Source organism: Takifugu rubripes, chromosome 22, assembly GCF_901000725.2.
Source record: "Takifugu rubripes chromosome 22, fTakRub1.2, whole genome shotgun sequence".
Taxonomy (NCBI): Eukaryota; Metazoa; Chordata; class Actinopteri; order Tetraodontiformes; family Tetraodontidae; genus Takifugu; species Takifugu rubripes.
Window position 1 is genome coordinate 14185627 of NC_042306.1, and position 11983 is coordinate 14197609.

The 11983-nt window shown below is 49.9% G+C and overlaps 1 protein-coding gene across 2 annotated transcripts; it reads left to right on the forward strand.

Moving 5' to 3' along the window:
* Window positions 1–759: 759 nt before the first annotated feature.
* Window positions 760–11559, forward strand: LOC101062718 (kinesin-1 heavy chain). Of its 2 annotated transcripts, none has more exons than XM_029830436.1 (26): window positions 760–1141; window positions 3491–3578; window positions 3659–3732; window positions 3806–3910; window positions 3995–4043; window positions 4152–4207; window positions 4288–4375; window positions 4460–4584; window positions 4690–4794; window positions 5382–5527; window positions 5662–5810; window positions 5900–6087; window positions 6237–6305; window positions 6430–6636; window positions 6727–6870; window positions 6944–7138; window positions 7244–7361; window positions 7478–7533; window positions 7615–7724; window positions 7820–7921; window positions 7994–8054; window positions 8177–8248; window positions 8341–8445; window positions 8526–8742; window positions 8841–8976; window positions 9117–11559. In XM_029830436.1, exons 1-26 carry the CDS (start codon window positions 1016–1018, stop codon window positions 9118–9120), a joined length of 2895 nt encoding a protein of 964 aa, XP_029686296.1. In that variant the 5' UTR covers window positions 760–1015; the 3' UTR covers window positions 9121–11559. The 2 variants fall into 2 exon arrangements, with proteins under 2 accessions (XP_029686296.1, XP_029686297.1); XM_029830437.1 differs by having other exon boundaries at window positions 6947–7138.
* The last annotated feature ends 424 nt before the right edge of the window (window positions 11560–11983 follow it).

Below are 11983 nucleotides of genomic sequence, written 5' to 3' on the forward strand. Positions count from 1 at the left end.
TCTCACATCCCGGAAAACCACTGAGTAAATGGGTTTTTGTTCCTGTATCACATCAAAGGATTTTACTCACCCTGTTTATTTTATTTCATACACTTTAACAAAACAGTTATGTCTCTTGAAGCTCCAATTTCAGTAGAGTTTTTTTTTTTTTTTTTTTAAAGAGTTACTTTCGATCAAATAAAGGATTGGGTCCTTTATTAAAGTTCTCCAAAACTGCAGGTACACCAAAGGCCAGAATTCCATTTGGCTAACCACAAAATGGTCAACACTGTCTGCGCTAAACAAAGGTGCATAATGGAGGAGATCCAGCGATTGATCTCTGTATGGGATATTTAAACATTTCACATTTGTCCTCTGCAGAGACCTTAGCATGGACTGCAGCTTTCACAATCAACATGTAACATGTGCTCGGCCTATAAAAAGCTCAGAATTATTGGCATCCTTTTAGTAAACTGCGAATCATCTGTGGCACATTCTACACTGCTTCATAATTCAGGATAACAAGAACAAACTAATCTGAAGTGCTAACATTTTAGCGCGGCTGGCCTGGTTGAGATCTTGAGGCCACGGTAGTCATATGGACCACCAATCCCACACAAGGTTTGCCATTCCAAACGTTATTTTGTCATTTTTGTGGGTTTAAGAGAACATCCCGGGGTTTGTGTGTTCTGCGGGAGGTGTGCGGGTATTTCTGTTCCACGTGACAACAGCGGCGGCGGCGGGAGCGGCGGGGTGACGTCATTGGGATCCACATCCACGACGGCGGCGGGCGGGGCGAGGCGCCGCTCATCCACCGGTATCATGGCTTCGTAGCTGGAGGGGGAAGCGATCGTGAGGAAAACAAGGACTTTTGTTCAGTAACCGACGGTCGATCGCCCTTTCCGGAGCCTGACATCGGTACAGTGGGGCTCGGCCTCCCTCTTCGCCCCCACGGCCGCTCCTGGCATCCAGGATACACTTTTGGTTTTTTTTTTTTTTTTTTAATCGGTGAATTTCCATCCGTAAACCGTGGAAGATGGCCGACCCGGCGGAGTGCACCATCAAAGTGATGTGCCGTTTTAGGCCCCTGAACAGCTCCGAGGTGACCAGGGGCGACAGATACATTCCCAAGTTCCAGGGGGAAGATACTATTGTTATCGGGGTAAGTTAATTCTGGGTGCGAGCACCTGTTTGGCTCGCCCTCTGGCGTGGCCAATAGTACGCCATTTTTGATTGTCTAGCTAAGGTAGTTAGCCCCCTAGCATGCTAGCTAAGGCTAGCGCACAACTGACCTGCTGTTGCTCCGCTGGCCTTAGCTGCGGTGCGGCTAGACAAGGTTTTTGTTTTGTGCGTTAATTATTCGTTGCATGTTCGGTAACACCCGGCACTTGTCGTTTTAAAAGCCCGGTCGCCCTTGGCTAGCTTTGCCCTGTCATGGCTAGCGAGCTGTCATTCAACAAAGCCACAACAGCGGCTGACACAGTTTAAAATGTCGCCAACGTTAGCCTGCCGCCCCGCCGTCGCCGCATAAATGAACTCTTTTCGGGGCCTCTGCAGACACAAAGCTGCTAACTGAGCAGTTTATTTCAGCATGAAGCGTGAGACCGTTGTGATTTACAGGTGATGAGGGGAGGCTAGGCCAGCTGGTGGTTGACAGATTAGCCGGCCTGGGCTAGCTGGCTAGGTTTAATATTGATGCTTAAGCTAAAATGTGTTCGCCGCTTGCTCGACTAATCGTTGTTCAGCTTAAGCCGAGGTCATGTGTGGACCAAATAGCCTCGATACAAGAAGAAAAAGCAGGCGATGACAGTTGAGATGGCAGTTTAAATGCAGGCTGGTGACGTTCCTGATACCCGTTGACCTTCTATAGGAAGGCAGTTTCCCACCCTGCCTAATGAGTGATTAAGGTTCTTTCTTGAGATTATTCCATCTGGGAATAAACTGGAGCTTCTTCTTCCCACTGTGCTCATCATGAGGGTGGCATGTTTTATTTCCAGAGTTTGATGGAAACATGGCAGAAGTGGCAGATTTAAATAGACAGGAGGTCTGAGGCTTTAATACGTGTGCCCCCCTCCCAGATATGTCACTTCTTTAAAAAGTTAAAGATTACTTTTCTGGAGTCACACATTGTCACGTTGTGGACTTTGACGCCTGAGTCTTTGTCCCGTTTATGGACTTTACAAGGCCATAGAACCACATCCAGAAGGGCTTGTGTGCGATTGTGCTCCTTGTTCCGGTTTCTGTCATTCACATCCGCTGGTTTGGGGGTCCAATGTGTGAGGTCGGGGGTTTCGCAGGTCCGGTTTTGGGTGGGTTCAGCCTGGTGCTGCTGCTGTCATCTTCTTGGCTTGGAGTCACTTCAGCAGGCGTAACGTCGGTGTTCCTGCGTTCTCGCTGCCCCTGAGGCCTCCTGGGTAATCCCCCTGTGTTTTCTGTCCTGGTTACCAGCTGTTTGACCAATCAGGGCAGGCGGGATGGGCGCTGGGCAATCTCTCCGGTCGGGGGGGTAATTATCGTGTTGATGCCGTACGTCCACGGCCGCACCCAGCCTGTGGGGAAGCTGCTGACACCAGACGCTGTACAGCTGATGGCAGAGTCGATGGAGGGGCGCCCACATCGGGAGCGCCTTGTTTCAGACACGCCTGATCAAACATCAGCGCGTCAATATCACCGACGAGGGGGAAAAGTCAGCCTGGGATGGAAAGTTCAAGAAATATTGTCCCTTCCGCTCAAACATGAGTGCATCACAGGACATTTTAGGGCACTTAAAGGTTACCTGTGTGTGTGTGTGTGTGCGTGCTGCAGAATAACCCCAGGTTGTGTACGGAGCACCTCTTTCTATGATCACGGTGCTGTAATTACACTTTCAGAGAGTAATCCCATTAGACAGACGTGTCTAACGAGGACTCCGGCACCGGCGTGGACTCTAAACTGGGGCTTTGCTGCTGTTTGCTGACACAGTCTGGCGAGACCGATACTGCTTTATTACACCGTATTGACAGGTTTCACTGCCAGCATGTAAAAGGAACAGCTGAAGTGCTGCAGGTCTGCAGAGCTGTGCAGTAAAATGACCACCGGGGGGGTGGAAATGCCCCGCCGTACCATCGTCACACTGCTGCCGGGGGGTTTATTGCTTTATTGGAAGCAGTGTAGTTCAACATTATACTGCATTTAGGCCCAGAGGTCTGAAGCGAGTGATGTAGCAGCCAATCAGGTGGGAGCGTGAAAAACCTACAGATATTTCCTCCGTTGAATGATGGTGTCAATGCTTCGAGGTTAAAAGCCTCAGACGTGAACAGCGTGGATCGTTGTGATAGCGAGGCCTGTTATTCAGAGGCCCGCATCCGCGTTTAATCTCGCAGGGACATCAGGAGCGGACTTTCCTGCCCGGTAATGTTGACTGGAGGCAGATTAGACTTCCTGATTACATCCTGGTGGAGAGTTGGGAGACGCAGAGGCTGTTGACGGACACACAGCCGCCTTCTAACGCCCCCTCTTTTGGTTTTTCCAGGGGAAACCGTACATGTTTGACAGAGTTCTGCAGCCAAATACATCACAGGAACAAGTGTACAACACTTGCGCCCAGAGAATTGTTAAAGGTCTGGGAGTCAAACAGAATCAAAGAAATAAACCAAAGCCTCTTTTTCTGAACCCTTACAAGCTCTCTGGTGCCTTGCAGATGTCTTGGACGGATACAACGGGACGATTTTTGCGTATGGTCAGACATCATCGGGGAAAACACACACCATGGAGGTAAGAGCGGCCCCCCGGGGCCTCGGTCTACGTTTACCCGACGAGCTGCTGACGTTTGTCTCCGTCTGCGTAGGGGAACCTCCATGACACAGACTCGATGGGAATCATCCCCAGGATAGTGCAAGACATCTTTAACTACATATATTCTATGGACGAAAACCTGGAGTTTCATATCAAAGTGAGTGAGGCCGAGCCCGCAGAGATGGCTGGAACAAGGTTCTCAGGCTGGGGACACTAATGGGGCTTTTTTATTGGCTCACAGGTTTCCTATTTTGAAATTTACTTGGACAAGATCCGGGATCTTCTGGACGGTAGGTTGTCTTGTTTGTTCCGGAGGCGTTGGTTATAATTAGGTGTTATTTCTTGATTATGCTAAGCTAAGAAGGCTGCTAAACTTGTTACTTTCCTCTCGTTTTCAGTGTCGAAGACCAACCTGTCAGTGCACGAAGATAAAAACAGAGTTCCCTACGTCAAGGTGAGGACTGACCTCCAGCCAGGGCTGGTATCTGTCGCCTAAGAACCCTTCAAACAGGCTGTGCTTGCTTTATTTTCAAGGGTTGCACTGAGAGGTTTGTCTGCAGCCCCGAGGAGGTCATGGATACGATTGATGAGGGCAAATCAAACAGACACGTAGCGGTTACAAGTAAGAGGCCGTCCTCCTTCCTGCAGTTTCTAGGCCTCCTCAGGCGGGTGCGTTCTGAGCGCGTCTGTGTCGTCTCTCCCCCAGACATGAACGAGCACAGCTCCAGGAGTCACAGTATCTTCCTGATAAATGTCAAACAGGAAAACACGATGACGGAGCATAAACTCAGCGGCAAACTTTACCTGGTGGACCTGGCTGGCAGCGAAAAGGTAGGAAGATCCACCGGCTATTGCTTCGTTATTACGCAGATGGTAGTGCTTGTCGACGTGCTTGTCAGTGTTTAATCGGTTTCTTTGTGTCTTTGTGATGAACAGGTCAGCAAAACTGGAGCAGAAGGAGCCGTGCTGGACGAAGCCAAGAACATCAACAAGTCTCTGTCGTCCCTGGGAAACGTCATCTCGGCTCTGGCCGAAGGAACGGTCAGTTGCTCCGACTATTTATCCCACGCGGATGGAGATCTGTGACGTGCCGGTCAGGAGATGAGCCGATTCAACACAGCAAACGTTCCCCACGCCGCTGTTTAAAACCAGCAACTGAAGCCACGTGGTTGGAAAATGGCGCTTTTATCCATCTGCAGGCCGGCTCGCTGCAGAGGCGACACTTGGCTCCGTGCGGCGTTGAGTGTAACGCCGCACATTGTCCTTAATAAACCAATATTTTCTACTGTGGGTAAACAACCTGAGGGAGGCTGCGGCTGATGTGTCTGCGGTGTTGTGAAACAACTGCGCTCTTGTCTTTCACTCCCCCCAGACCAGCGTGTTTAATAGAATGAAGGATGCTCAGAGCTGCCGCGGCTTTGTGGCTGGGATCAATACCCGCTTGTATCAGGATATTTCTTAGTTTATACCAGCTGAACCATATGAGACGGAACACATCTATCTATGCGCTACATGGTTGAGGAGCTGGGATTTGTTCGCAATGTCAAGTCTTTTCACATTCTTTTTTTCCTGTTTCTTCACGTGTGTGTCTGTGTCTGTGTCTGTGTCTGTGTCTGTGTCTGTCTCAGGCTTACATCCCCTACAGAGACAGCAAGATGACCCGGATTCTGCAGGACTCGCTGGGTGGTAACTGTCGAACCACCATTGTCATCTGCTGCTCGCCCTCCTCCTACAATGAGGCTGAAACCAAATCTACCCTTATGTTTGGACAAAGGTTCGTAGGCCAGCAGCAAGAAGACAGACGCGCTGCTCTCAGCATTTGATCGGTTTCAGTGTCGTCGTTGGTACGTTTAGACATTGTTGGAATAATCACACCTTGCTTTGTCATTTCCCCCCACCCACCTTCAGAGCAAAGACCATCAAGAACACTGTCACTGTGAACATTGAGCTGACAGCAGAACAGTGGAAGCAGAAGTATGAGAGAGAGAAGGAGAAGAATAAGACCCTGAGGAACACCGTCACCTGGCTGGAGAACGAGCTCAACCGCTGGAGGAATGGTGAGGAAGACTCCTCAAAAACGTTCCCAACGGTTCACGTTGAGGAATGTGGTGTTCGTCATTCTCACCAAACCTTGCTTTGCGAGCAGGCGAGAGCGTGCCAGTGGAGGAGCAGTTTGATAAGGAGAAGGCCAAGGAGGAGGTGCTGGCTCTGGACAACATCATCAATGACAAGTCTGCGTCCACTCCCAACATGCTGGGCATCCGCCTCACTGATGTGGAGAAGGACAAGTGTGAGGCCGAGCTGGCCAAGCTCTACAAGCAGCTGGACGATAAAGTGAGTGTGTGTGTGCGTGTGTGTGTGTGTGAGTCAGCATCTTCTGTGTTTACATACAGGTTTGTGGTCTCAGAAACGAGCTTCCAATAAGATGGTTTCCGAAATGTAAACAGAAATGCTCATCTTATTGGTTTCATGGCTCTTCACAGGATGAAGAGATTAACCAGCAGAGTCAGCTGGCCGAGAAGCTGAAGCAGCAGATGCTGGATCAGGAGGAGGTAAGTGCTGGAGGTCTGATGACAGTATATGTCTAAGATCTTTAATAAGCAGATTTTTTATTGCTCGCACCGGATTTCTGCCAACATCAAAAAACTGCTTGACGCTTTTGTGCAACATCTCCAGCTCCTGGCCTCCTCTCGCCGCGATCACGAGAACCTCCAGGCAGAGCTGAACCGCCTGCAGGCGGAGAACGAGGCCTCCAAGGATGAAGTGAAGGAGGTCCTCCAGGCTCTGGAGGAGCTGGCTGTGAACTACGACCAGAAGAGTCAGGAGGTGGAAGACAAGACCAAGGAGTTTGAGACCATCAGCGAGGAGCTCAACCAGAAATCAGTGAGCTGACTGTCTCTTCCAAACATTTATTGCAGTATTAGTGATGGTCCATGTCGAAAAAGAAAGATTGAACCATCTCTCTCCCTGCAGTGTCTCCTGTCATCTTTGGACTCTGAGCTCCAGAAGCTGAAGGAGATGTCCAACCACCAGAGGAAGAGGGTGACTGAGATGATGTCCTCGCTGCTCAAAGACCTGGCTGAGATCGGCATCGCCGTGGGCAGTAACGACATCAAGGTAGAGGACGGTCGATGTGGAGGAGGTGCTGTTGAGCGTTGCTCAGAGATTCACCTTTTCTTCTCCTGCTCAGCAGCAGCACGAGGGCGGCAGCGGCATGATTGATGAGGAGTTCACAGTGGCCCGTCTGTACATCAGCAAGATGAAGTCAGAAGTGAAGACCATGGTGAAACGCTGCAAACAGCTGGAGGGCACCCAGGCCGAGAGCAACAAGAAGATGGACGAGAACGAGAAGGAGCTGGCTGCTTGTCAGCTCCGCATCTCCCAGGTGTGTGGGCACCAACAGCGAGGGGCAATGAAAAGGAAGCCATCGGCGTCTGCGTGTGAGGACGCTGTCAGCATCTAAAACTCCTGCTTCTCCTCTGTTTGCCAGCATGAAGCTAAGATCAAGTCACTGACCGAGTACCTGCAGAACGTGGAGCAGAAGAAGCGGCAGCTGGAGGAGAACGTGGACTCTCTCAATGAGGAGCTGGTCAAACTGAGCGCTCAGGGTAGGTCACCGCTCACCTGCAGGAGAGGCACGAAGGATGAGATGATTATCTGGAGCAGGATGTAGTTGGTGGGTGTCAGTATTTTAGAACCACACTGCGTCCTCTGTGTTTTATAGAAAAGGTCCACGCGATGGAGAAGGAGAATGAGATCCAGACAGCTAATGAAGTCAAAGTGAGTTCCTCAGATCCACCCATTTACTTTAAACTCCATTTTTGTCTGGAAGTGTGAAATTTCCCTCCTTTGCCCGTCCAGGAAGCGGTGGAGAAGCAGATCCACTCTCACCGCGAAGCTCATCACAAGCAGATCAGCAGCCTGAGGGACGAGCTGGACAACAAGGAGAAACTCATCACCGACCTGCAGGAGTAAGACTGAACCTCAACTCCAGCCGCTCAAACTCCCTCTGCCTGATGTTCCCCTCTCATATTCTGGAGGGTTTAAACCTACTTTTCTGTTCCAGCCTGAACCAGAAGCTCATGCTGGAGCAGGAGAGGCTCCGGGTGGAGCACGAGAAGCTCAAATCGGCCGACCAGGAGAAGAGTCGCAAGCTGCACGAGCTCACGTATGTTTCACGCTGACGTTTGTTGGGGCGTCGCACCGTCTCCTGTTTGAGCGTTTGAATGTTGCTTTGCAGCGTGATGCAGGACAGACGAGAGCAGGCCCGGCAGGACCTGAAGGGACTGGAAGAGACAGTGGTGAGTTCATCTGCAGCTGCTGGTGCCCTCGCCTGGGCGCTGGATGACTCCTGGGTGACTCCTGGGTGACTCCTGGGTGACTCCCCTTTTCCTTTCTCTTTATTCTCTTCCTGACTTTTCAGGCCAAAGAGCTGCAGACTCTGCACAACCTGAGGAAGCTGTTCGTCCAGGACCTGGCAACCAGAGTGAAAAAAGTAAACACTCGCCACAAAATGGCTGATGGGACGGCCAGCGTCCTTGAGATGGAGTGAGTGGTCTTTAATGCTTTGGGTTGTGCCCGGTACAGAGTGCAGAGATGGACTCGGATGACACTGGGGGCAGCGCGGCACAGAAGCAGAAAATTTCCTTTCTTGAGAACAATCTTGAGCAGCTCACCAAGGTTCACAAACAGGTAGGAAGCTCACCTGAAGAAGGCAGCCCGGTTTAAAGTCTACGCATTTAGAAGTGAACAGGGCCTGAACTCTCCCGCAGCTGGTGCGTGATAATGCAGACCTGCGCTGTGAGCTTCCAAAACTGGAAAAGCGTCTTCGCGCTACGGCTGAGCGGGTCAAGGCCCTGGAGTCTGCTCTGAAGGAGGCCAAGGAGAACGCCGCGCGTGACCGCAAGCGCTACCAGCAGGAGGTGGACCGCATCAAGGAGGCCGTCAGGGCCAAGAACATGGCCAGGAGGGGCCATTCGGCCCAGATCGGTGAGGAGAGCACACTGGGGGAGGGGGGGGGGGGGGGGGGGGGGGGCAGGAAGCGCAGGATAAAACCACAGTGATGATTCTTTTCATCCTCCCCACAGCCAAGCCCATCCGGCCCGGGCAGCAGCCGGTGGCGTCTCCCACCCACCCCAACATCAACCGCAGCGGAGGGAGCTTCTACCAGAACAGCCAGACGGTGTCCATCAGAGGAGGAGGCAGCACGAAACCAGAGAAGAAGTACGTTTCCCTCCCGTCCTGTCAGGGCTGGGCAGGAACACACGCGTGTGTTGGGGTCGGGGGCCGTCCTCCCCATGATGTAGTGTTCCCGAAGCTGCGTTTTAAGGCTGCGTGTCAACCTCATGTCTTTGTCTTTGCAGCTGAATCCAACGGGATCGAAGGACGACGCCATTGAAGGAGTCCAAACTCACCCCCTCCCTTCCTCCTCCCCCCCTCCCCCTCCCCCTCCCCCACCCATCTCAACAACCTGTCATTCCATTACAGCCAAGAGTCTCCACCTTAATGGAGGAGTTTCTGAATTATAAATATATATAAATATTCCTGGCCTGTACAGCTCCACGCCCCACTCCTCCACCCCCCCACCCCCACCCCCGGCCTGTCATCATGACTTATCTCTTTCTCTCTTACTGGATGTAATGATAATGATATAACAATTAAAAAAAAAAAAAAAAGACAGCAGAATTACTTTACCCACCAAACCAAACAGTCTTGAGCGCAGCCTCGGCAAGCGAAACCACGCACACCTCAAAATTGTGGCTTTGGTTTTGTTTCTTTTTTCTCTTCTTGTTTTATTTTTCTCCTCTTTCCTTTTGCACAGCCAGTCGTCATCTGTCGTCGTCGTGCGAGTAGTTCTGCACTGTGCCAAGCTGAATGTAAGGGTAGCAAAAATCTGAATAAAATTTTTTAAAACGACCAAAAAAAAAGACCCTACCGTGAGAAATAGGTCGATCCTGTAGGCTAACCTCTGTACACGTCATGGTGTTGATTGTTAACCACACTTTTCTCTGGGTAGATTTTACAGCTTCTTTCACATGGTAAACTAAAGGGTTTGAATCGGCTAGATGGCGCATTACTGTACAGATCTCGTTAAATTGGCACTATTCACACACTTCCCCACTGTGACGGGGGAAATCGGCTGCGAAGAAGGATTTATCGGCGAAACGCCGGGCCGTGTGACGGTGTTCTCTAGGTGTATTTAATGGCATTTCCTGTGGAGGCCGATTGTTTTTATCGCTAAGTTAAAAATCGTCTATACACGTCGTTGGTGACCACAGGAGGGATGCAGACTGTAGAAAGGAAGAGAATCATCTCCAGCTAACACGACAGACTTCCACCTTTTAGCCTAGTCTGTGCTGCGTCGCTAAATGTCCCGTTTTTACTTCTCTCGGTGGTTAATAACGCTTTGCTAATGGACGCTAACTATTACTGCACATCGGGAGCACGTCACGCGGCGACGCTCGTCCTGTCCTCGTGGGGGCGCAGTCGCTCACTCTTGTTGGGGTGTGTCGTCGACGTTTTAAGTTATAAACCGTTGTGTTTCCTGGTCTGCTAAGGGTTCTCCGCAGGGGGAGGGGCTTACTCGGACGCTTCTCGCCCGTCTTCGTTGTCGCGTTTTGATTTAGGAGCTGCAGCTGTTTGTGTCCCCATTTGTGGTTATAAATTTGCAGAAAGCAACTTGTCATGCTGGGTTTTATGTACTGTATCTATTTTCGTCGTTCTGTAGCTGCATATTTGAAGTTTTTGGGGGCGGGGTCAAAATGGCGTGCTGGTGTCAGCTGATGGTACAGACCCGTGCGGCTGATCAGCCAGTCGGCGAGCGGGGGTCTAACATTGCACAACAATCTTCTGGCATCACGCGGGGGTTTATTTATCAAATCTAGTCAGTGGTGTAGGATTTATTTCTGTCATTTTTTCTTGTTACTTTAGTGTCTTTTCATGATTTCATTATTTTATTTTATTTTTACATATCCGAGTTTGTTTTTGCTTCTTTGAACCCTGTGACGAGGCCCCAGTACATTTGGCAGAGAGCTTGTAGTGATTGTAACTCCCAGCATGAGAACACTAACATCTCGTGCAAGTGCAATATACTGTAAAATACACTGTACATCAGTCGGGTGGCGGTTGTGATCCGGGTGGGAGCGGAGCGGCGGCCCTGCTGCGCGGCGTCAACGTCCCGCCGCCGACCTCTCGTTTGCTCGGCGGCCTGACGTTTTGTTCCCGTAGTTCTGAAAAATGATTTTGCTCTGAGATGACGCGTCCGTTCGGAGATGCAGCCAGTGGGGCGTTGGATAGCACTTCTTCACGTCGTTGGTAGAAACACTCCACGTGTCTGTGAGGTCTGTCATGATGTGTCCAAAGCCCCGAGAACGGACGTCCCAGCGTCCCCCGCGGTGTGTCCAGGTGGTTTCTTCCCTCTGTGTAATCTAGATTTAGTACAAACTGGGCAGCATGTACCTCAAAAATGTATAGCCTTCAACTTTTCACCAAAACTGGATATGAACCCGAGGGGAAAGTAGTTGACTAAAAGGGGCAGAGAATATTTGTGGTGTTTACCTAAAATTGAATTTTGAATTCTGAATAAAATAAAGTGTAGCCACTTTTTTTATTACTGTGTAATAGTTGGTCAATTTTTAATGGGCAGTCTTGAGGATCCATCAGTGGAAGAAGGTACTGGATCATTCCTGGAGAACCGGGGCACATAGCAGGGCTCTGACATGGACAGAAACGGGATGTTCAAGAGATCACAGATATGGATTGATTGCATGATGTAAATGTATGTGTGATTAAATAATTATGAGAAAATGCTTGATTTCTGCTGTCATTTGTCTCAAATGAATCCGCTTTCAATCTTTGACATCTGAGACAAAAGAGAATAGCTAATATCTAGTTATGGCTTATTTGAGAACATGTCTCTCAATTACAGCTAAATTGGAAATACTGGTTATTTTACTGCAGATAAAAACTGAAATTACCAAATAATAGAATCATGTGGAGATGGATGAAGAAGCGAGTCGTAATTATGGTATTTGTCTTTAATCTAAGGCTGATGCGTTACAGTTGATTATAAAATGGTAAGATTGTAGCAAAGTTTACATTATTAATCTATATAATACCATTATCATTATTTGTAGTTTCTCAGCCAACCGTTGGGAGGCGCTAATTCCCCGCTTGCGTCACGAACACCTGAGGGCACGGACAACAGCGCAATGGGGATCGCGAACACTCA